Source organism: Peromyscus californicus, unplaced genomic scaffold (genome assembly GCF_007827085.1).
Source record: "Peromyscus californicus insignis strain IS unplaced genomic scaffold, ASM782708v3 Scaffold_22__1_contigs__length_63687245, whole genome shotgun sequence".
NCBI classification, from domain to species: domain Eukaryota; kingdom Metazoa; phylum Chordata; class Mammalia; order Rodentia; family Cricetidae; genus Peromyscus; species Peromyscus californicus.
Window position 1 is genome coordinate 62,356,816 of NW_026294525.1, and position 24,801 is coordinate 62,381,616.

The following is a 24,801-nucleotide window of genomic DNA, read 5'->3' on the forward strand; positions in this document are numbered from 1 at the left end:
ATCTGGGGCACAAGAAGAAGGGAAAGGTGACGGTTTAATAGTAATGTGTCTGTGCGTCAGGTTGACAAGGGGTCAATTGTCCTGCTTACTTTGGTCAACTTGACACAAGCTAGAGTCATCTGGGAAGAGGGACCTCAGCTGAGAAAGTGCCTCCATCAGATGGCCTGTAGGTGAGCCTGTGGGGCTTTTCTTGATTAATGATTGAAGTGGGTGGGCCTGGCCAACGGGGGGCGATGCCACCCTTGGGTAGAGGTCCTGAGTTGTTTAAGAAAGCAGACTGAGCGAGCCAGTAAAGAGCACTCCTCCATGGCCAATGCTTCAGTTTCCACCTCCGGTTTCTGCACTGAGTTCCTGCCTGGCTTCCTTCAGTAGACTGTGGCCCTGGCTATGGAAGGCATGTGAACCCGTTCCTCCCCAAGCTGCTTTTGATTACAGTGTTATATCGCAGCAATAGAAACTATAACTAAGACAGGACGTATCTTAGTGGCTGTTCTATTGCTGTGAAGAGACATCATGACCAAGGCAACTCTTATAAAGGAAAGAAGTTGACTGGGGCTGGCTTACAGTTTCAGAGGCTTAGTCCATTATCATCATGGTGGGGAGCAGGGCAATACACATAGCTCTGGAGCAAGAGCTACATCCTGATCTACGGGGGGGAAGAGAGGGAAGGAAGGAGGGAGAGGGAGGCTGGCATGGACTTTCAGAACTTCATAGCCCACCCCTAGTGACACACTTCCTCCAATAAGGCCACACCTCCTAATCCTTTCAAAGAGTCACTCCCTGGTGACTAAGCATTCAAACATATGAGCCTGTGGGGTCATTCTTAATCAGCCACCACAGCGACTGCACTGGGTCTGAGGCCAGAAGCCTGAAGGGACAGAAGAGGGATAGGTGAGGCTGGTGGGCAGAGAGAATAAATAGGATGAGAAATCTAGGCTAGAGAGGAATGAAGAGAATGAGGAGAAAGAGAGGGACACACCCAGGGCCAGAAGCCAGGCAGCCGCCAGATAGACAGACAGACACAGAGACAGCAGGAAAGTAAAATATACAGAAAAAAAGGTTAAAAAGCCCCAAGGCGAAAGTTAGATAAAGAGAAACAGATTAATTTAAGTTAAAATAGCTGGCCAGAAATGGGCCTAAGCTAGGCCGACCATTCATAACTAATAAGAAGTCTCTGTGTCTTGATTTGGGAGCTGGTTGGTTCCCCCCCCAAAGAGCAAGCCTGGTACAGCCCATCATTTGAGAAGTGGAGGCAGGAGGATGGAGGGCTCCAGACTAGCCTACATAGTGAGATCTTGTCTCAAGGAAGAAGGAAAAGGAGGATAAAGAGGAGGGGACAGAAGATAATTTTATTTTTGTTTTTTCAGACAGGGTCTTGTTTATTCCAGGCTAGCCTTGAACTCACTATGTAGCCAAGGATGGCCTTGAACTTCTGATCCTCCTTGCCTCTACCTCTGGAGTGCTGGATCAAAGACTAGAGAGGTATCAGGCCCAGTTTATACTGTGTGGAGTTCAAACCCAAGGCATAGTGCATGCTAGTCAAGCACTCTACCCACTGGGCCACATTTGGCCCTGGCACGGGAAAGTATCGGTGCCGAAAACGGTACCAACACACTCTTCCTTTGCTGTGAGCCACAGAAATATGAAGTAGGAATTCAGCTGACAATGGCAAAAGCTATTACCTGGAAGAGTCAAGAGCTCTTCCAGAGGGAAGCCAAGCCTCACGGCGTCTTGGTGATACTGGCTTTTGAATATATCAGCCGTTTCCTGCAGTGAATTTACTGTGTGCTGTCATCAGTTTCTCATTTGATTGTCATTCACTGGGCACAATTTTCCCCGACTGGGATATTTGGAAAACATCTCCAGGCTTTTGTTCTCCTGTTTAGCATTAGACCCAGAAGCCTGCCTTTCTGTAATTATCTCCATTAGCAAGTATCCAGCTAGGGCCATCTCCAGACAACAGTATTTTATCTGAGATACTCCTCAAACAGTCAAGGACAACTGCAGATAGGTAAGCATTCAGACCACCTGCTAGCCTCCTGAAATAAGGTAAATATCCATACTGAGACAATCACCAAGGGCAGGCAGATGTTAGGTACAAAGCTTTGTTCTTGTGCAAATTAAGGTTAAACCCTCCTTTCTCCCATAGGCCAAGTCCCCCTTTAACAATTAACTCAGAACAAAAGGGCTTTTACATACCAGGTACATCAAGCTGTGACACAGGCTATCCAGCTACCGAGTTCACTTCCCCTGTCCTGCCAGGAAACAGCCTGCCTTGACTTTCTTCATGATGGACTGTAATATGGAAGTGTAAGCCAAATAAACCCTTTCCTCCCCAACTTGCTTTTGGTAGCAATGTTTCATTATAGCAGTAGAGACCCTAACTAAGACAGTGCATATGAACTCACTCAGGCATACAGATATACATTAAAAATCTTTATAAAAAAGATTAGTGAGTGACAGAAGAGCTCTTGTGTATGCAATGCTGGTTTCTTGACTTCTCCTTCTTCTCCCACTTCCCTTCCCCCTCCCCTCCCCCCTCCCCTTCCTCCTTCTTTTCCTTCTCCTCCTCCTGCTCCAGCCTCCTGAGTGCTAACATTATAGGCATGCACCACCATGCCTAGCTCCTGGCTTATCCTGGACAAGACATTTATTTCCTATACTGTGGACTAGCTGGTGGCTCAAGGCACTTACTTAGAATTTAAAGACTGCTGCCCAGTAGATTGCTCTAAGTTCAGCAAAGCCAATTCCAGATTCACTTTTAAATTTTGGATTGCCGACCTCTGTCTGCTGTCAGGAGGCTCTTTGTCTCTGTGTAAATGGGCAGGTGCACATGAATATGTGGGGAGGGACCGTCAGGCCTGTGGGTGAGGGTTTTCTTCACTGAGAACCTCTGTGAAAACTAGATGCCATAAACGTCTCAAAATATTATATTTATGATTTTCAAGCTCTGACTGATTGTGACACACCCCTCCACATAACCCACACAGCAAATCTGCTGATGTACCACAGCGCGCACGTGCACACACATGGGGACCAAAATACACAGGTTGGTGTCACTCACCAAGTATATGTCAGAGTCAGGATTGGAACCCAGGCAGAATGGCCTCTGAGCAGAGGTAAAAGGAACACTCTTGTTGCTCCCCCCAGCCTTGAAGGGTCCAGGAATCTAGAAATATAAAATTATAAACTTAAGGAATGGAAACTGACAGTCATCAGCTTGGCTAACAAAAAAAGAGATTAATCTTTAACTGGGCCCTCCATGTTTTATGATGGGCAGTTCTGTCAATGACCCAAATGTTAGTTTTTGTTGTTGTTGTTTTTACTAAAGATTGCCCTTTGCAGCCCTGGGATTAGCTATTCTTCGATAACCCCCTACCACTCACCATGGAAACCAAAGTTAACTTCCAATGAGGTCTACATGACAACCTGCTGTGCATTATGTCGTATCCCCACCATGGGAGCCCAGCTATGTCAGGAGAAGCTGCAGGTTTGGGCAAACATCAACTAACTGAGTCAAGAAGGGCTACAGGGATATTCAAATATTGTTTAGCCAAAACCCCCTAAAACCTTGTTAATGGAAAATTGTAAAAACCTAAAACAATTTGTCTCTAAAAGTTTAACTTCAAAATTGTAAAAATTCCTTTGTCTATGTCTCACGCTTACCCCTTACTATAAAAAGAAGCTATAACCCCCCTCCAGCTGCTACAACTTTAGAATTCCAACTGTGGCTGTGGTCAATATAAGTTTTGTTTGTTGTTTTTTTTTTGGTTTTTCAAGACAGGGTTTCTCTGTGTAGTTTTGGTGTCTGTCCTGGATCTCGCTCTATAGACCAGGCTGGCCTCAAATTCACAGAGATCTTCCTGGCTCTGCCTCCCGAGTGCTGGGATTAAAGGCGTGCACCACCACTGCCTGGCACGTTTGTTTTTTTTTTTTTAATTTTATTTTTTATTTTTCTGGAATAAAGTTTGTTTCTGGTTTAACAGACTTTGGTGGTCTGCCCTCCATTATTGCAAGACCCCAGACCCAGACAGAATCTTGTCCTGGAAGCTAGTAACTCTGTCAATGACTGCGGTGGCTCAGGAGGGTGACCCTTCTCTTTATTTTTGTGATGTAATACAGTGGGTGGCAGTAGGGACAGGTGACTGGGGACAGAGCAGATAGATGTGGGTGATACTTCTCTGATGGCCTCACAAGAATCACCGAGGGGAGCCAAGGATTTAATTTCTCAAATCTTCACGTTCATTATAGAACTGTCATTCTGACAGAGAGAGGTTGGGACTTGCCCAAGTGCATTCTGCCAGGGTGTGGTGTGGGGTCTAGTGTTTATGCTTTGCATTGCAGCAGCGGTCACCATGGCTCAGGGCACTCCATCCCCTGTGACCTTTGGGCCATAACCACCTTCACACTGCAGGAACCTTTCTTGTACACTCTGATTTTAATCAGGACTCTCTTACCCAAGAGCATTCTTGCCACAGCTTCCCTATTCTCAGTGCTCACCATCATTTAGCATATACACACTCGTTTGTGTGTGTATACATCTCTGTATATGTTCCTCTGCACATGCACTGCTGTACCTGCGTGCGTGCGTGCATGCATGTGCGTGTGTGTGTGTGTGTGTGTGTGTGTGTGTGTGTGTATGTGTGTCCGTCCATGTGGAGGCCAGAGTTGGGTGTCTTCCCTGCACACTCTCTGCCTCCCACTGAGCCTGGAGCTCATCATTCTGCTAGGCTGGCTGTCAGTGAGCTCCAGCAATCTGCTGCCTCTGCTTTTGCAGACTTGTGTAGTTGAAAGTTTTCCTCTTGTCCTGCCCAACCCCATGGTCCCGCAGCAGCTTATAAAATAATCACTCAGAGGCTTAATATTATTTACAAACTGTATGGCCTATGGCAGGATTCTTGCTAGCTAGCTCCTTCATCTTAAATTAACTCATTTCTATTAATCTATGGTTTGCCACATGGCTGTGGTGTTACTGGTCTGCTGGCATCTTGCTTCTCTTTGAGCAGTGGTTGGCCGGTGTCTCCTCTGCCTCTGCCTTTCTTCTTCCTGTCTCTCTCTTGGATTTCCTGCCTGGCTATAACCTGACTCACCACAGGCCAGAAGCAGCTTCTTTATTAACCAGTCATAGCAACACATATTCACAGCGTACAGAAAGACATCCCACAGCAGACTTGGGCACTGGAATTAGCTTTTAGGTGGGCACTGGGGATCTGTCTTCAGGTCTTTGTGCTTAGTCCTGCTCCTTTGGGTCACTGGGTCAGTCAGAAGGCCCATGAGCAGATACTGCTGTGTCCTGTTGACCCAAAGCAGGGTGTTTACTCACCCTCCACAGAATTCCCAGGCTGGAGTGAACTTTCTCACTAGCCGGTTGCCATTTCCCAAGGCTTACCTGCTCCTCTCACAGCTTCCAAGTTAGGTCCCCAACACCACACACAGAGCTGAGAGGTCCTTGGGCACTTCCATGTCGAAGCAATCCCAGCAGTACAGAGCATTCTTCAAAAGATTAACTGCCTGCGTGGCACCTTGCAAGGCAAACTTTCCTTCCTTAAGACCACTTCTGTCTATGAAAGGTGCAAGTCAGCTGCCAGGATACCCAGTTTGGGGGCCCAGGCTCTTCATCAGGAGGTTGCATTTCTGCCAGTGAATCCCATCTCTAGATCCTGGAGCCTGGAGCCTGGGGCCTGCAGCCTGGGGCCTGGAGCCTGGAGCCTGGGGCCTGGAGCCTGGGGCCTGCAGCCTGGGGCCTGGAGCCTGGGGCCTGCGGCCTGGGGCCTGGGGCCTGGGGCCTGGAGCCTGGGGCCTGCGGCCTGGAGCCTGCAGCCTGGGGCCTGGAGCCTGGGGCCTGGAGCCTGCGGCCTGGGGCCTGGGGCCTGGGGCCTGCGGCCTGCGGCCTGCGGCCTGGGGCCTGCAGCCTGGGGCCTGGAGCCTGGGGCCTGGGGCCTGGGGCCTGGGGCCTGCGGCCTGGGGCCTGGGGCCTGGCTTTCTCCCCACAGGGCAGCCTGCTTTCCCTACCCTACAGTTGAGGAGGGTCCCAGAGTAGCCTGAGCCCGGCTCTGCTTCTCAACAGACTGTTGCTTCTCAACAGTCATCCATCATTTCATCCAAGACCATCCAAGATGCAAAACTGAGTTTCTTACCCGGTTCAAAAAGAAAACCAACCACAGCAAACATTTGGAATTTTCTTTCAAGAAGTTGTTGTGTTCATTTCTTTTCTTTGGCTGTGCCAAAACACCACAACCAAGGCGACATGTAGAAGGAAGGTTTTATTCTCGGTTCCTGGGGGTAAAGTCCATGGTGGTGGAGCACAGGCATGGTGACAGGCATGGCAGTTGAGCTGGAAGCTGGGGGGCTGGGAGGTTAGCGCTCACGTCTCCAAAACAGGAAGAAGAGAGAGACCTGGGCATGGGGGTGCCGGTTTGAGACCTCAAACAGAGATGATTGGCACCTAGTCATCATGCCCCCCAGTCTTCTGATGCCCCTTGCCTCCATCTCCCCAACTGTAGGTAGGAGAGTTGAAGTCCATCAGCACAAGCTGGTGGCAAGCATTGGTTGAGGGAGGAGGCGTGGCCCCGTTCCAGCCAATGAGATGAAAGGGATGTGGTTTGGGATCGCCACTTCCTTGCTCCTCTACAGAAGCTACTCCTAGAGGTGTCCACATAGTCTGGGCACATTCCTAATGCTGACTGGGAATGAGGAAGCGCAAGGCCTGGCAGCTGCTGGCAGCCATGTTGTGACCACGAGGGAAGACAGGTACACGATGATTCAGAACCAGATCTGTGGTGACAACCCTGAACTGTGGAGCAGCCCCAGCTGAAACTCTGGGATCCCACTGCCGGGGGATCTTATACTCCTCCTCCTCCTCCTCCTCCTCCTCCTCCTCCTCCTCCTCCTCCTCCTCCTCCTCCTCCTCCTCCTCCTCCTCCTCCTTCTCCTCCTTCTTTTCTTGTTCCTCCTCCTCTCCTTCTCCTCCTCCTCTTCTTCCTCCTCCTCTTCCTCTTCCTTTTCCTCCTCCTCTTCTTCCTCTTCCTCCTCTTCCTCCTCCCTCTCCTCCCCCTCCCCCTCTTCTTCCTCCTCCTCCTCTCCTCTTCCTCCTCCTCTTCTTCCTCTTCCTTGTCTTCCTCTTCCTCCTCTTCCTCCTCCTGTTCTTCTTCCTCTTCCTCCTCCTCTTCTTCAGGATGTTTGAATCTTTTTATTCTTTCTTACAACCTTCCTTTTCCCCTTTTCTTTCCCCCAGACCCCATCCCTAGGCTCAGCTTCTACCTCATGTCAGCTCCCTGAAGACATGTCATACTTCGGTTGTTTGCCTGTAAGAGGAATTTATCAATCAGTTGGCATTTACTCACCAAACAGCTGCTTTTTATTAAAGAGTATAAAAATTGCCAGACGGCTCTGTCATCCAAGCTCAAATTCAAGTTCTGCTCCAAGGGTATGAATACATGCTTGACTTTGGCATCTAAGGGGCCTGTTCTTGAAGATCTTTCCTTAAATAACAGAAGTGGAATGTCAGCTTCCACCAGTGACTTTATTGAATTTCTGATCCTTCTGCACGTTTCCTAAGTGCTAGGTTATAAGTGAGCACCACATGTCCAGTTTTATCTAAGGCTGGAGATTAAATCCAGGGTCTCATGCAGGTTAGACGAAGCACTCTGCCAACCGAGTAACATCCCAGTCTCTTAGCACTAGTTCTGTTTTGAGACAGGGTCTCGTGTACTCCAGACAGTCCTTGAACTTCCTACGTGGTGGAAGATGACCTTTGAACTCCGTTTGTGGTGGAAGATAACCTTGGACTACTTACTGCTCCTTCTACCTGTCTCCCCAGTGCTGGGTTTATAGACATTTGCCGTTACACCAGGTACTCAAAGACCATTTTCCATTTTCTAAGTTAGATTTGAAAAAAAAATGTGGTCTTTGGTATTGTAACAAGCCCCCAGACCTTAGCACAACTGACTCCATGGTGGAAGTGCCGTTCAGGCCACAAAGCTCAGCTGGTAGACAGCCCCACCTGCCAAAACAAAATCCTGGACCTAATCCATCAAAGTCCATGGTTATGGGAAAGTCTCTTAATGTACTTAAGAGTACATTGGCTTCTGTAGTTCTGTCTCTAGCTGTTCTTGTTAACTGAGGTGTGTCAACCCACGACATGGGCTTTGCACTTAGAAGCTCACCCTGAAAAAGCCTCGGGGCTTTCTGGGACCCCGAAAAACCCAGTGGTCAGTCTTGGGCTAACGGAGACTTCCTATTGGCTTAAACCCAGGCCAAGCAGTCTTCTCTGGTGAGTATCCCACAAGGGTGTGTTCTACTCTCTTCTCCTCACTCATTTCTCCCAACACACACACACACACACACACACACACACACACACACACACACACACACACTCACACTCATACTCACATACCACACACATCCAAACACTCACACACAAACCATACACACACACATGCACACAAACCCCACAAACCGTATATAACACATCACACTCATATACTCACACACAAACCAAACACACACTACACTCACACATACACACCCATCACACTCACACCACACACATACTCACACACTCATATGCCACATACACACACCACACTTACATGCCACACTCATACTACATACTCTCACACACACCATGCACACACGCACATACATAACACACCATACACACATCACATACCACATACACTCACACACACTTACACACACCACACACTCACACATACCACACAGTCACACACCACACACACACACACACAGCACACCAACCCCCCCCCACACACACACACCACACACCATACAACAAACCCCAAACTTTGTAAGCTCTGAGCCCAGAGCAGCGGCCCTCAGCTCCCACACTGCACACCCGCTCCCTTTGTCTGAAGTCTCCTCCGGCAACACAGAGAGGCCAGGCTGACTCTCCACGGTGTCATTTCTCGGTGAGCCAAAGTTGGTTTCTTACACTGATCGTGGAAAGAGAAACCCAGCTAGTTGTCAAGAGCATTTAGAGATTACCTATAGAAAATAGTGTGTGTGTGTGTGTGCGCGCGCGCGCGCGCGTTGCTCGCGCACGTGTAATTTTTTAAAACAAACTGCAGCTCAAAGAAACAGGGTTCACAAGGTCATAGCATTTTATAGCTAAGGAGGAGAAAAGTCTTTCAATTTTACAAAAACAGTTTATTTTTCTCTGAAGGCAGATGTGCTGGCTAGTTTTATGTCAACTTGACACAAGCTGGACTCCATTAGAGAGGAGGGAGCCTCTATTGAGAAAATGCCTCCATGAGATCCAGCTGTAAGGCATTTTCTTAATCATCAATGGAAAAGGGCCCCAGACCACTGTGGTTGGGGCCATCCCTGGGCAGGTGGTCCTGGGTTCTATAAGAAAGCAGAGCCGGGGCGGTGGTGGTGCCCACGCCTTTAATCCCAGCACTCAGGAGACAGAGGCAGGCAGATTTCTGTGAGTTCGAGGCCAGCCTGGTCTACAATGCGAGATCCAAGACAGGCTCCAAAACTACACGGAGAAACCCTGTCTCAAAAAAAAAAAAAAAAAAAAAAAAGAAAGCAGGCTGAGCAAGCCATGAGGAGCAACCCAGTAAGCAGCACTCCTCCATGGCCTCCGCATCAGCTCCTGCCTCCAGGTTCCTGCCCACTTGAGTTTCTGCCCTCACTGCTTTTGATGATGGAACTGTGAGGGAAATAAACCCTTTCCTTGTTTTGGTCATGGTGTTTCATCACAGCAATAGTAACTAACCCTCACTAAGATAGCAGATATCTAAAATTAATCATTTTGAGAGATGAGGGGGGACTGTCTTAATCAGTGTTCTGTTGCTGTGAAGAGACACTATGACCACGGCAACTCTTATGAAGGAAAACGTTTAATTGGGGTTGGCTTACAGTTTCAGAGGTTCAGTTCATTATCGTTATGGAGGAAAGAGACATGGTGCTGGAGAAGGAGCTGAGAGTTTTATATCCAGATCAGAAGGCAGCAGGAAGTGACCTGAAAGACACTGAGACCTCAAAGCCCACCCCCTAGTGGCACACTTCCTCCAACAAGCCCCATCTCCTAATAGTGCCACTCTCTGTGAACCTATTGGGGGTCATTTTGATTGACACCAGCACAGGAATCATGTCTGAAAGCCTGACATTTGCTGAGATGGACTTAGATGGATCTCTTTAAACCCTGGTATTATTCACTCATTCAGTAGTAATGACTTGCTGATTCTAACCTACATACCAAGTGCTGCATCACGTGCCAGGGCTACAGGCCCTGTTCCTTAACACTTTGGAATTTACAACCTCGTGACCAAAGTACCGTCCTGATGTTGGTGTCCCTTATTGTACAATCTGGTGACCAGACTCTACCTCAGAAGGAGAGTCTCTGGGCTGTGAGTCCCCCAACTGTCAGACCTCACGGCCAATGTTTCTGCTAAGATGATTTCTTATTATCAGCCCAGGTCACAGACTCAGAGCCACACAGAGGAGGCCATGTCTGCAGGGACCATGCTTTGGATTCAGCAGAATCTGAATGTACAGTCCTTTCCTTGGATGGAAGTTATTTCTTTGGTAAATGGCTTTACTAAAGTAACACTGAGTGTTACTGGTTCTGCAGTGACCCATCTGTGTATTGCCTGTTCTCAGTACCCTGCAAAGGCTCCAGAATATGCCTAAAGGAAATCCCAGAGCAGAGGATGGCAGGACAGTCTCCAAACTGGCTTAGGCTGTTGTCCGATGTCCCTACCTTGTAGGCAAGAAGAGTTGTTTTTATTTCAGTGGTGAAATCTGAGACTTCAGATTTATGAGAAGTTCTGGGGATAGAATGCATGTCTTTAATTCCAACACTTGGGAGGCAGAGGCAGGCAGATCTCTGTGAGTTCGAAGCTCTCCTGGTCTATATCGCTTGCTCCAGGTCAGCCAGGGATACACAGTGAGACCTTGTCTCAAACAAAACAAAACAAGATTTATGAGAAGCATAAGTGCATTCCCTAACGTGACAAGGAAAGATCCTGTTCCTGATAATGGATGACTCCACTCAGCCTCTTGTTATCACAAAACAAGTAATGCTGGCTGCCATGTAGAAAATATAAAAGACCAGAAGCATGAAAATCACTCACATTTCTACCACCAATGAATCACCACTGCTAACATTTCACCCATATTTTGTAAATCATTCCTCTTTTCAAAATAAAATTCTATTCTGTATATTATTTTCTAACCTTAAATTTTCTCAGCAAATGTGTATTATGAATCTCTTTTCCTATTATTCTATGCTATATGGCATCTACTTTTAAAAAAATGGAGTAGTATCTTTTATTTAATCTTTGACAATTTCCTACATGTAAACAATGCATCTTGATCATCGGGACTCCCCATTCCCACTCTCCCCGTTCCCCAGGAGTCACCAACATGCCCCCTCACCCTTTCATGTCCTCTTTGTCTCAGTTAATAGTCAGCTAAGTCTAGTTAGCTGCCTGTTGGAATGTTGCCTGATCTTGTGCAGGTAACCACAGCTACAGTGGCCATGACAGGTCCCGAGGTAACCATGGCTGCAGTGGCCATGACAGGTCCCAAGGTAACCATGGCTGCAGTGGCCATGACAGGTCCCAGGATAACCACAGCTGCAGTGGCCATGACAGGTCCCAGGATAACCATGGCTGCAGTGGCCATGACAGGTCCCGAGGTAACCATGGCTGCAGTGGCCATGACAGGTCCCAAGGTAACCATGGCTGCAGTGGCCATGACATGTCCCAAGGGCAGCATTTCACAGCACTCTTCCCCGGTGGTTCTTGGCTGTCTTTCAGCCCCTCTTCCTTGATATGTCGCCCTTTCTGACTGTGTGTTCTCTGGTGTGCACATATGATACATTTACTTAATTGGACATTCGGGTTGTTTCTCATCGTCTTACAAAGAGCAGTTTGCTTTTAATTTTGAAAAGGTCTCTGCTTGGGGGCTGGAGAGATAGCTCAGTGGTTAAAAACACTGGCTGTTCTTCCAGAGGACCTGGGTTTGAATCCCAGCACCCACATGGCAGCTCACATCCCACTTGAACTTCAGTCCCAGGGAAGCTGACACCTTCTTCTGGTCTCCTTGGGTACCAGGCTGCTTTTAATGTGCATGGTGTCTTCACCAGCAACTAACAGAATGATCACCCTTCAGATAGGGGTGACCCTATGTGGGTTTCTGTTTGAGATACCCTAAAAGAGAGCCTGTTCCCCTGGTTACCTCTTGCTCCCCACCAACTAAGTGATATTTGTGTGGAATGTGCTGCCTGTGCTCCGAGAAATCGACCACAGCACCAAGGAAGAGCAAGGGGCAAGGTGGAACAGCATTGTGTGTGTATATGTGTGTGTGTGTGTGTGTGTGTGTGTGTGTGTGTGTGTGTGTGCATGTGTGTGTATATATGTGTGTGTGTGTGTGTGTTTGCATGTGTGTGGGTACATGTGTGTGCACATTTGTGTGAAGGCCAGAGCAGAGTTGATGACAGGCATCTCCCTTGGTCCCTCCACTTTATTTACCGGGGCAGAGTCTGTCTCACAAGGAGTTTGGAACTCTGGTTCATCTGATCCAGCTAGCCATCTAATCGCTGCTTCCCGATCCTGACGGGATCTCAGGCAGTCACACCTCCGCTGCCTGGCATTTCTGTGAGGGTTGGAAAGCTGAACTCCACTCCTCATGTTATGCAGCATGTACTTTATCCTCTGAGCCTTCTCCCCAGCCCAGCCTAAGCATTTGGATGGTCATCCAGAGAATTGCAAAACTAGAGCATTGGTGAGGAGGACACTTCGCCTTTTAAAAATCCTTTGGCAGATACTTGCCATCCCACAAGATTTCTTTCTCTTACATGCTTACTTAAATTTTTCTTGGAATAAAAAACATTCAAGATTTTTTTTTTTTTTTTGTAAAACATTGGTAACTTAAGGTCTGTGGTGACGGTTAAGAAGAAATTTGAGGAACATGCGTGCATGTACTCACAGTTAATCTCAGTAGTATATATTTAAATATTTCAAGTCAGCTTTAGTTAATTGCAAGTTTATGTTTGACTGCCAAGTTGACACTGGGTAGCAGTGCAGCAACCCAGGCATCCCTGGCTCAGGGACAAAGCCACAGGGGAGCACATCTGCATGAACATGGGGACGAGGAGCACACGGATTGGCGTCAGAGCCCTCGCTCAGAAGCCTGCTGGGAAAGAAAACCCTTTTCTTTTTGTGAGAAGAGTCTACCAAAGCCTTTTCTCTTACAGGGGTTGATTCCTTAAGAAACACTCATTTCATTTATGCAAAGAGCTGTGTTAAATTGAACACCCAGTATTCCAGCTCATCCAAGGTGCTCTTCGGTGGACCATGGTGTGGGACTGTGAGGTTCCAGCTGTGGCTGGAACTTGATACTTGGTGCAGGCTACATTTAAACATCCATCAGGCCCTAGTTTTATCTATCTATCATCTATCTATCATATATATGTGTATATATACATATTTGTTTGTATATATCATATATGTGTATATATACATATCTTCCCTCCCTCCCCATCTCAGGGTTTCACCCTATAGCTGAGGTTGCCCTGGGACTCACTGTGTAACCCAGACTGGCCTCTTTCCTTCTGCTTCAGGCTCCTGAAATATTACCGGTTTGAGCCCCATACCTAGCTGGCTTCTAGTTTCTTTTCTCCTTCTCGTCCTCTTCCTTAGGCCCCTTTCTTCTTTAAATGAAATCAGTTTTATGAAACTACAAACAACCCCCCCCCACACAAAACAAAACAACCAAGCTTACATTTTCTCAAATAAAACAAAGCATCAAAATTCAACAATCAAATGAACTAAGGGAGTGAGTTCTTTCCCCTCTTCCTCTTTCTCATCTTCATTTTTACTTTTTCCCTTTGGTTTTATATTTTTATTTTCAAAAGACAAAACACTCAGACAGTTTAAATATAAGTCTAAAAGGGTTGTTGTCTGAAGCGTGATCCTAATTAGTCTTAACGATAAAAACCCGGAGTCAGATGTTAGGGTCAGAGCAGCAGAGCAGCAGCCACAAGAGACTTCTTACCTCTACAAAATCTCAGACCGAAATGGGGGATCCTGTCTCTACGAATCCTCAGACTGAATGGGGGAGATGATCTCCCCCATGTTATATTCCTGTCTCCACCTCCCTCGTGCTGGGATCAAAGGCGTGCACCCTCACGGCCTGGCTCTGTTTCTTTTAGACTGGTTCTATCTTGTGCAGCCCAGGGTGGCCTTGAACTCCCGATCTTCCTGTTTCCTCCTCCTTAGTGCTGGGATTACAGGTGTGAGCCACCACTGCCTGGCCTCTATGGTTAGCTAGTGGCTGGCTCTGCCCTCTGATCTCCAGGTAAGCTTTATTTGTCAGAACACAAACAAAATATCACACAGCAGTTGTCAATGAGTGGTGAACCACGATGCTTTCTCCAGACATGCCTGGCTTCTTTGAGACCTCTTCCCACGAGGAGAGGGCTCTGTGGCTATTCACATGCATCCTCCCTAACTGCATGTAATCTACACCTGTCTGTGTGTGTGTGTGTGTGTGTGTGTGTGTGTGTGTGTGTGTGTGTGTGTGAACACATTTACTTTTCCACATCATGAATTTCAGCTCCAACTTTGTCTCCCATGGCCATAATAATTTCCATTTGGCCCAGCTGTCTCAGATCAGGTCTTTGGTAAAATGGAAATTTATTGAGAGCTTTTCTGGGCCAGTCTTGTCAGAGAGTCTCACTAACTCGGCCTTTGGTTTCCTTGGATGTCAAAGGGGGCTTTGGCACTCTACTGTCTGTACAAACACGTGACTCTTTACGGCACCCAGCAGAAACAGAGACCGCCATCCAAGCTGGGCCAGGGCCAGTGTGGGAACCAGCCTGAGGCAGAGTGGGAAGGGCTGTGGTAGGCAGCCGTCACAGGCAGAAAGGACACGTGCAGGCCAGGGAATAAATTCTTTCTCAGGAAGTGTAATGCTTTGACTTCAAAAGCATCAGTTTTCCATACCTGTTTAATTTGATGAGACAAATTTATTTCAGACTGCACATTCATTCCGACAAACTTCAAATTGTAGTTCCTTTTTTATTTTTCATATTCTCAACAACTGGCGAAGCTGTGACCCAGACCTTCCAAATTAGCTTAGCTGATGGTCAATGCTGCCCGAGTAAGCATGTTGCCCATTCCTCCAGGTAAGCCTGGGGGGCAGCCTGTGTTGGCAGAACAGGGATTTCAGCTTGTAGGAGATCCTTGGGACATATCCCAGCTCCCCAGAGTGAGTGAAATCAATCCTAGAAAACCTTGCTTCACTTTCTAGAAAGAAGGGAGGGGGAAAGGCCCCTTCTCTGGAATAAATTGGTTGAGTGGAAAGGCAGTGTGTGGAGGGGACGGCAGCTCCTTCCCACGTGAGGCCTCCTTCCCCAGGCAGGTCCCAAGCGTGTTTGGGTGTGGAGAAACACTTACATGTGTGCACACACAGATGTGGAGCTGTGTGGCATTAAACGTGGGAGAGGCAGCTTTGGAGCTGACAGGTACAGCCATAGTGTGTCACCCGCGTAGGTATGTGCCTCTGATCACACACAGGCTTTCCAGGACAACCAGGCTGCTGGCATTGTTCTCCTTGATTGCCCAAAGCCCAACATCGGCCTTGTCAGATCACTACAGTCTTAGGAAGCCTGGTGTGGCCCTCACGGCTGCAGGACTGGGACAAAGAGATGATGTTACAGTCTGGTTTCTATGGCAACAGAGGAGGAGTAATGAAAACTGAAATGTAGGAAACACCCGTTCTGACGATTGTGACATAATTCAGTTTATTACAAGGAAGTAACTACCCAAGAAGCAGAAGTGTCATTACCTGGCAGCCTGTGTTGACAAAAAGCTGCACTGTGCATTTATCTTAGTTGGGCTGTAAAGGGGAGAGAAACACACCACACCACACACACACACACACACACACACACACACACACACACACACACACACACGGAGCCCTCGCTTTCTGCATGTGAAATGTGTGTGTTCTTTAGAAGCCAGTGGTTGGCTGGTGTTCCGGACATGATGTGGTTGAGGCTGTCATCGTAATGGAAATTCACTGCCGTAGCTATGGTAAATCGAGTGTTCTGCCTGTGCTGAATGCATTAGTCTAATGAGATGTTTGCAGCGGCGAGCAGGGCTGGTGGAGACTAGCTGTGAGCAGCAGTAGCACACGGGTGGAAGGCAGCGTGTGCAATCCTCGGGGGCGCTTGCAGGATGCACACAGGTGGAAGATAGCGTGTGCGATCCTCGGGGGGCACGTGCAGGAAATCACCTTCTTCTAAGTCAACACTCCCAACCCGATCAACACCCTGATCAGGGCTCTGTGATCAAGCTGTAGGTAAGGGAGACACCGCTGGAGGGTGTGCCGTGATGTGGGTCCTTCTCTGTGGGCTGCCAGCACAACAGGTTACCTGCTCTAGTTTATTTGGGAGGGTCTGCATGCCTGCTGCTGTGGCAGTGCACCAGTGCTGAAATCACTGAGCCCGGCGGGTAAACTTCAGACTCTGAGATGAAAAATACTATGTTTGATTTCTTAACTATGTCGCAAAGGAAGATGTAGTGTAGAAATATACAGTTTATATGTTTTCAGTATGTACACACTTACTATTCTTTATCGCTGCGTATAAATACGTGCAAAATTTTTTCTTTTTTTTTTAAACGTGAACTCAGATAACTGTTTGGATTTTTTTCCTAATGATAATTTGACTTGGCTTGCCTTTGTCTTATTAATTTAAAAATTGTAGTATGTTTTAGGCTACAAATATTTACCTAAAATGTATTATTAAAATTGGTGTGTTATAAACACACATCAAAGCATTTGTTTTAAATGTTACTTGTTGTTTACTTATTTTGAATGTTTCAGATGGAATATTTCATGTCTTTGTGTTGGTTGATAATAATATGGTTACCAGTCATAGTTGAGGCTGGGTATTAATTGCTGGTTGCTGTTATTAGGTTTTTGGTTTTGTTTTTTTTTTAATCAACCTGTCCTTTCTTTTTCATCATTATTTTAAATTTATTTTTATTTTATGTGTGTTGGTATTTTGCCATGGATATCGAGTGCCCTGGAACTGGAATTACAGACAGTTGTGAGCTGCCATGTGGGTGCTGGGACTTGAACTCGGGTCCTCTGGAAGAGCAGTCAGTGTTCTTAACCACTGGGCCATCTCTTCAGTACCGTTATTAGTTTTTTGTTTGTTTGTTTGTTTTTTAAAGGGGGAAAATCCCAGGTTAGTTTGGAATGGTTGGAGTTTTCCCACAACTCAAAGACTAAGTCACCTCTCTCCCAGGTGTGGCACTGTGACCTGAACCGGTTTCCACTTGTTTTCCTGCAGTGGCCTCTTCAAGTTGCTTGCTAGACAGACGGGAGCAGTGGGTAAGGGTGTGGTGTGGCTGCAGAGTAAGCGGTTTCCACTCATGTTGATGTGTCTGAGTCCAAGTTCTTGCCGTTATCTGTGATGATAAACCAGAGGTGGCTTGCTAGGGTCTTTCTAGGGTCATGACATTTCTCAAGAGGGATATATCATCAACAGCTCTCTGACAAAGTGGTTTTGTAGTTGGGATACTCGAAAAGTAATCCGGGCACTTCAGAACAGACATGTTTGCTGTGAGCTCTGTGTTTTCAATTTCTCTCCCAATTAAGGAAGACTGTTTTGAAGAGTGAGAGACACAGTTACCTGTCCCTCCTCAAGACTTTCTTCTCATAAAAACTAATGAAACCAAAGCAGAGTGTCTGGGGTGAAAGCATGAAAGTATAGGAATAATTGCAAAGGACAAGGTACTTGATCTGGAGAGCGTGTTTCGTGGAACATCATATGTGTGCTGCTTGGTAGGAATGTTCAATCTAGTGACTATTTGAACAACAGCTCCTGGGTGACAATTCCCTAGAAAACCATCACTGAGTGACTATCAGATCGCAACTAAAATGTGAACACAGACGTCCCATGCACAGAAGTTGCTTAGTGGCTTTACAATCTACTTTTAAAATATAGTTGCCAACTGTTTTTAAAACATGAATTTTTTTTTCTTATTGCTCTTAAGATTGTGTTTGTGGAGGGAACTTCTCCGAGAATCTGTCCATCCAGTTTGTAGTATCATAAAAGGAAAATAAAGATTCCCACAAAACCTTAAATTTTAGTTGTTTACCACATTTAAATTTCTTGCCCAGGTCACCAAAATTACTTTTATCATTTTACTCTTAAAAGATGTGTACGAGCGGTTCTAAGACAGAAAAGCGAACAGGCGAACCCAGAGTCCTGTGCGTCTTCGCTGCTCTGGTGTTTTCAGCAAGTGAAACCAGCTGCAGTTTCACTTTCTGGGACTGGTTGTGGGGGTGAGGGTTGGAGGTCACAGAGATCAGCTTCTGGGAAACAAGCCAAACCCAAACACAGTCACACCCCCACCCCCCACCCCCACCCCGACTCCTGCACTTTGATCTTGCCAACAACTCAAACAAGCAAGGCTTTTAATATCTTCAATACTACTTGCTTGCGATAAAATTCTAACAATACCCGAAAGGACAAAGACAGAAGTTTAACTTTTTAAATAAATTTAACTTCTTTTTTTTCAACTAAATGGTAGAAAAATCACAACAAGATTGCCCCAAACCTTTCATAATGGGGTGTTTTTTATTGTTTCTTTTTAATCTTAATGTTTGATCTCAAATGCTTGATTGCAATAAGTTTGAGGGAATATAACAAGGAATTCTCCCTGAAGAATAACTTCTCTGTTGGAAAGCTGGAGTGTCGGACACAAATTCGGAGTGTTTCTTCGATCTGCAGTTTTGCAAGACCCAAGGGCTTCTCTCTCTCTCTGTCTCTCTGTCTCTCTGTCTCTCTGTCTCTGTCTCTGTCTCTCTCTGTTTCTCTCTCTCTCTGTTTCTCTCTCTCTCTCTCTTTCTCTCTCTCTCTCTCTCTCTCTCTCTCTCTCTCTCTCTCTCACACACACACACACACACACACACACACACACACACACACACAGGAACAGCATTGGCCGGGGGCAGGCAACGTTTCTTCTCCCTAAGTAGGTACCTCTGAAAACTTCAGTGTCCCAGGGTCCCTAGGTAGCTCTGTGTGCTCCTTAGGATTCAGAATTCCAGCTTCCTCTGGTTTCATCCCCTTAGATTTTGTTTGAGAATGGATTTGGGAATGAAGATGAAGACATACCCTTATCCCATCTAGTCTTCAAGGACAGCAAAATCACTTTCCTATTTCAGGAGTGATGTTTCTGAGAGCAGTCTCCCCTCGGGTGTGAGCACTCAGGCTTCTCTGTATTGATGGGCAAATTCTGAGAGCTTTTAAAAAAGCTTCCTTGGACATTTATGTCTTAATCCTGAAGTCTCCCAAAAGACTGAGATTTACACATTTCCACTCCTTAAAAATGTTTTTGTTGCTTTCAAAGACAGGTGAGGAGAGATGGGGGATTCAAATGGTCCCTAGGAGGAAGAAAAATCAGATGCTTTGGTAGAAATATAGTGTAACAGAAGCCGCCAGGGTGTCTAGCAAATTACTCTAAATTTTAATTAATGAGACACAAAAGCCATACTACAAGCTTTAAAAATTACCCTTTTATCAATAAGGTGATAATTAACTTTCTCTAGAATTAGCGATTCTCTGAGCCCCGGGCAGCATGCCGCCTGCTAAGTTCTTTGGAATGCTGCCAATTTTTAACAATTGGTCTTTTGGCAAGCCTAGTGGTTTTTAATTCAAACATCTATTGTGGCATTTCCAGTTGTGGCTCAAAGACCATTAAGATCGCTCAAATCCTGGCGAAATTTCTGAGATCCAGAGTAGCTCAGAATGTCGGGGTTGCATTTGAGTTGGTTACTTTATTTTTCTTCATGTTGCCGTTTCTACCTTTTCCTCCCCAAACTCCAGTGTCTGCAGGAGTGCAGTCTTCTGGCTATAGGCGGCTGGAAGCCTCAGTGACAATCTGGTTTACCGGCGCTTGCACGCCCCCGGGTTTGTTCTCGTTGGGTTTATTTTATCTCGGTTTCAGCTCTGGCGAGTGGGTATGTCAGTCCCCCCCCCCCCCCCCCCCGCACCCCACGCCTGGTGTCCCTCCCCGCCTGCATTTCAGCAAGATTTCCTGCATTGGTGGGGGTCAGCAGATGCAAAGATTTAGATGGAGACTTGAGGGGAAGCTCAGGCCGGAGACTGTTTTCGTTGTGTCTAGGGGTTTGCAATTCAGCTGATTTACCCAAAATGATGGTTATGGGGCACAGGCACCTAGCGCTCCATATCTCATAGGAGGCCCCAGCAAAACGACACACCCACCACAAGCCACACACCACATCACATCGCATCGCATCGCATCCATCACACACACACACACACACACACACACACACACACACACACACACACACACACACTGTTGGTTAGGCTGGGATGCTAGTGTCAAGGTCTAGACAGGCAAGTTCCCACTAAGACAAGTACCCCGTGCCTTCAGTCAGGTGTGCATTCCGGAATAAACCAGCTTCTTGCAACCAGGAGGAACCCTTTAGCCACAGCTAAGGAGACGGTACTCCTCACCTTGTGAGGTGGTTACTACGTGAGTTGGTTACTCCTTCGGGGAAGAAAGAAACTGATCACCCAGGGGCAGTCTTGAGCTTGTACTAAACTGAAAAGTCATTCCACAGAGTCCTGGGGACACCCTGAAGCCCAGGGAGTGTGTCCGTGGCTCTCGAGGCAGGCCTCTCTGGCGTAGCTTCGGTTCGCACCGGCTGCAGCGGGTCACCAGGAATCTGGTGCCCTGATCTGCTCATACCGGCTGCAGCGGGTCACCGGCAATCTGGTGCCCTGAACCTACGTCTCTTCACACTTGCAATTCCTTGGGCACGGTCTTTCAGAAAGTTTATGAAGTATGTGTGTGTGAAAGTGTTGATCAGATAACCGGACTCAGTTGCGGATTTTTGAGGTTCCGTGCGCATCCCTGGCTGCTGGACTCCGGAAGTCACAACAGCGGAAGGAGGCATGGAGCCGGCTGTTGTGAGACCATGATCGACCGTGCCATGGCACAAAGAGCGTCCGCTGTGCTTCGAAAGGTGACAATGACCCAGACGCTGATGGTGACTCAACTTTTGAAGTGAATGTTTGGTAGCAAAGGCTCGCTCTTCCCTTTCGCTAGCCCTGTGCCGATCGGTGGATACAGCAGAGATCTCATTGGTTCAAAACAGATATCATGGCTTGAAAGTCATAAAGAAATTTATGAAGGGACAGATGCAAGTGAGGCATAGCAAAGAATTGTCCCAATTCTTTGAAAGTGAGGGGAGGGGCCCTGTGGGGAAGTGGCTAAGGCTGCTGGGCTAGAACCCAGGGAAGGAGTTTAGAGAAAGATTCAGCCGCAGAGAGGTGGCCCATGGCTCTCAGCTGACAGAGCGTGGACCGTTTTCTTTTAGGTAAAAGGAAGGCGTCTCTTTTTTCTTTCTCTCTTACCCAGACGCCATCCCAGGGCATCATGTCTATAATGAGAAAACCAGGAACAAACACAAGATGTCTTTTCCCCCAATACCCTCCAGTCGTGTGTGTTCTCAGAGTGGCCGCATCTGGGGCTCTGCCATGGCACAGGCTCTAAGCCAGCCTGGGACGGCCTCAGGATCTGAGTCCTGTTTTGCCTGCCAGCCGGTGCCTTGGTGAGCAAGGAACCGAAGAAGTGGAGGGAAAACACGTGGTGGAAGTCAGCCGTGGGAACTCATGCTTTTGATTTTGGAAATGAGATTAGGAGTTGATGTAACTGAAACATCCCTCTGGGCTTAATCATTTCTGGGCTATGACCACATCTGATGCAAGACTCATTCTTTGTGTGTATATGTATGTGCATGAACATGCATGCATATGTGTACTCATGTTTTATGGAAGCCAGAGGTCACTGTCAGGTGACTCTGTCAACTGCTGTCTTTTTTTTTTTTTTTTTTTTTTTTGAGACAAGGTCTCTCATGAAGAGATTGTCATGCTGATTATCTAGACTGGCTGGCCCGGGGACCCCCAGAAGTCTCCTGTCTCTATGCCCCTGGTGCTGGGGTTCCATGCTCGCCCCACCATGCCTGGCCTTCTATGGGGGTGTGGACAATCCAAACTCCGTTCTCATGCTCGCTCAGCAAGTAACTTCACCAAATGGACTGAGGCATCTCCAGCCCCGAGCCTCATCCTTCTTTTTGGCTTTCCAGAAAAAGAGGCTGACTCCCTACCCTCACTTCCCTAGGCTCACTGCCTTCCCTGTCGGAACATTGTGGAGATGTTAGCTCGATCAGACCATCAGCCACGAAGAAATGCTGTTTGTCCCAAAGACAATGACTGAAATTGTTGTAGAAGGCACTGGGTGTACTGACCAGCACAGAACACCCTGTGGCAATAGGTGTCTGTCATTGTTCAGCCTGTGGTCATTGGCCTGGTTCATTTATCTCCATTTGTCAGCCATGCTGGAATTTGCCTTGAGATTTAGGGTTCATCCAGTGGCTGCTGGTGCATTGCCCCTTCTATTTGGAGTTTTCCTTCTTGGTGCCAAAATATGCTGGAGCCTAATTGAGTGCATCTCTTCTACTGTCTAATTTGCAAGAAAGAACCAAGTGGAAGGCTGTACAGCCTTTGGTATTCAGGTTATAAGCAAGCAGAAACCGTGGGACAAACCCGCAATCTTTCAATTACCACCCACAGTGCGAAGATGCAGCTTTTGTTTGGTGTGTGTGTGTGTGTGTGTGTGTGTGTGTGTGTGTGTGTGTGTGTGTGTGTTGGTGTTGGTGTTGTTACTGTCTTTGAGACAAAATCTTACCACGTAGCCTTGGCTGGCCTGGAACTTGCTATGTAGACCAGACTGACTTCGAACTCACAGAGCTCTGTTTGTCTCTGCCTCCCGAGTGCTGGGATTAAAGGCGTGCGCCGCCGCCGCCGCCGCCGCCGCCGCCGCCCAACTAGCTTTTGTTTGGGGTGTTCATTATATAATAAACATTAAATACTTAACATAAAAGAAACAATCCATCAGTAGGGTAGGGTTATATTGGGGCTTGATGTGGATGTAGTTCGTTGGGTCCCCAGTGAGAAGCTGGACAAGTGTGTGTTGCTTTAATGAGAGAGCGAATGAGGATGAATTGTGTTGTGAAAGCAGAGTGAGGGGGAGGTACATCAGAAAGGTTTGCTTCGTGTGTGTGTGTGTGTGTGTGTGTGTGTGTGTGTGTGTGTGTGTGTGTCCCCAGCAGGGGCCGGCCCAGAGTTCTCTTCAGGTCATGTGTTAGGAACTTGAATTCCTACTAACTAGTTTGAGACCAGGATAGTGAGAAAAAAAATTAAAACTATGAAGCACATATAGCTATTTCTGTATTTGATTTGAAATATGTATAGCTATTTTTGGACATAGTTCAGGTCATTTTTTATAACTATATTTGGCATTTTCAAGGCTGAAGAGAAAAATATTTAGAAACTGATTGGGGGTGGTGGTGCAGAAAACCTATTAATTTCCATAAGGCCAGAGACCAGGCTGCCGGTTGATTTCAGCGGAGGGCATTGTGAGTTACCAGTTAAACAAATCCAGGCCCGACTTCGGCTGAGGTTTCCAGCCTCCCGATTGCTGCCTTATGCAGTCACTCACAGTCTCCAGCATTTTCTTTCTCTTCCCTGAACACAGATAATGGATGGGATAAGAAGAATTTGCATGGGAACCCCAGGTCCAAGTGAGCCCCCGTTTTCCAACCAGCTCACTCTGTTTTAGAAGTTAGAAGGCTAAAAATAGCAATCAAAACAATACTCTTGAGGGGGAAACCCTGGGCATCTGAAGAAAGAGTTAAGAGTGAGAACTTATAACTTGAGCCATTGTCCCCAGGCATACCCCAGACACCCAGATGGGTGTGGGGCTGAAGGGCAGCCTCCCAGGAACGGGGCTCAGCCTCTGCCTTCCCCTTGTCAGGACTCCCCAGTCTACCCAGGGCCCCTTTACCTCCAGTACTTCCCCAGTACTTCTCTCTCTTCTGAGGGCTCACGTTTGTCCTCAGAATGCACAGGGCTGATCTGCGAAGCCACCTAGACTCTAGTTCCTAAAAGCCAGGTGACTGCCTGCCGATGTGACCTGGGCCTGAACTGAGGCATCCTTGAAAACTCCACAACTTCTTTTCCTTCCCAGAGACAGTTCTCTTCGTCAGTCCTCACCGCCAAGGTGATTTAGATTATGCAGAACTTTGGAACGGGCTGAGCACGTGGTAAGTGACAAGTTGACGCCTGTGTCTGCGGAGGGCAAGGGTAACGCCGCACCCACTTTGTCCAGTCCGTCTGGGATGCCAGCACACGAGGGGCTGTTGGTGTCTGTCACACAGAAGGAGACACTGATGCCTCCATCGAATAGCTAGCCGGGGGTCACGTGGCTGTGCCCAGTCTGCTGCCTTCCCCCCGCCCCCCGTTTGCTCAGTGGGCGGGGCATTTCACCCACGAGGGCGGAGAAGAAAGAGCTCTCTCATGCCCAGCGCCAGCTGCTCCTGCTCAGCCAGGCTAAGTTGTTCCAGATCCTGCCTTCCTACAAGAGGAAACCACTCACTGCCTTCCCTCTTGGAAAGGCCGTGTGGGCACAGAAAACTTGTTTTCAGAGCAGGGCTCCCTCACTCCTCCCTCTTTATTACAAACACTTTCAATGCCCTGGTTACAAGCCTGAAGTGAAATTCCTAGATGACATAACCACCCACACCCACAACCTGAGGCTAGCCCATCAGCATGTGTGATCATATCTGAGGCACAGAGAAGGATGAAGGCAGAGTGATTGGGAATTCTCACCGCTGGAGCAGCGCAGGTCCTGATGCCTGCCCCCAGGAGCT

General features: G+C 47.4%; 1 protein-coding gene across 4 annotated transcripts in view; it reads left to right on the top strand.

Moving 5' to 3' along the window:
- The first annotated feature begins 15,960 nt into the window (after nt 1–15,960).
- Scml4 (Scm polycomb group protein like 4) overlaps nt 15,961–24,801 on the top strand; it is a 107,537-nt gene continuing 98,696 nt past the window's right edge. For 3 of the 4 annotated variants that reach the window (XM_052751542.1, XM_052751545.1, XM_052751543.1), the window contains exon 1: nt 15,961–16,076. In XM_052751542.1, the coding sequence (XP_052607502.1) occupies nt 16,074–16,076 (3 nt within the window). In that variant the 5' untranslated portion in view covers nt 15,961–16,073. The other variant, XM_052751544.1, reaches the window with a different exon arrangement.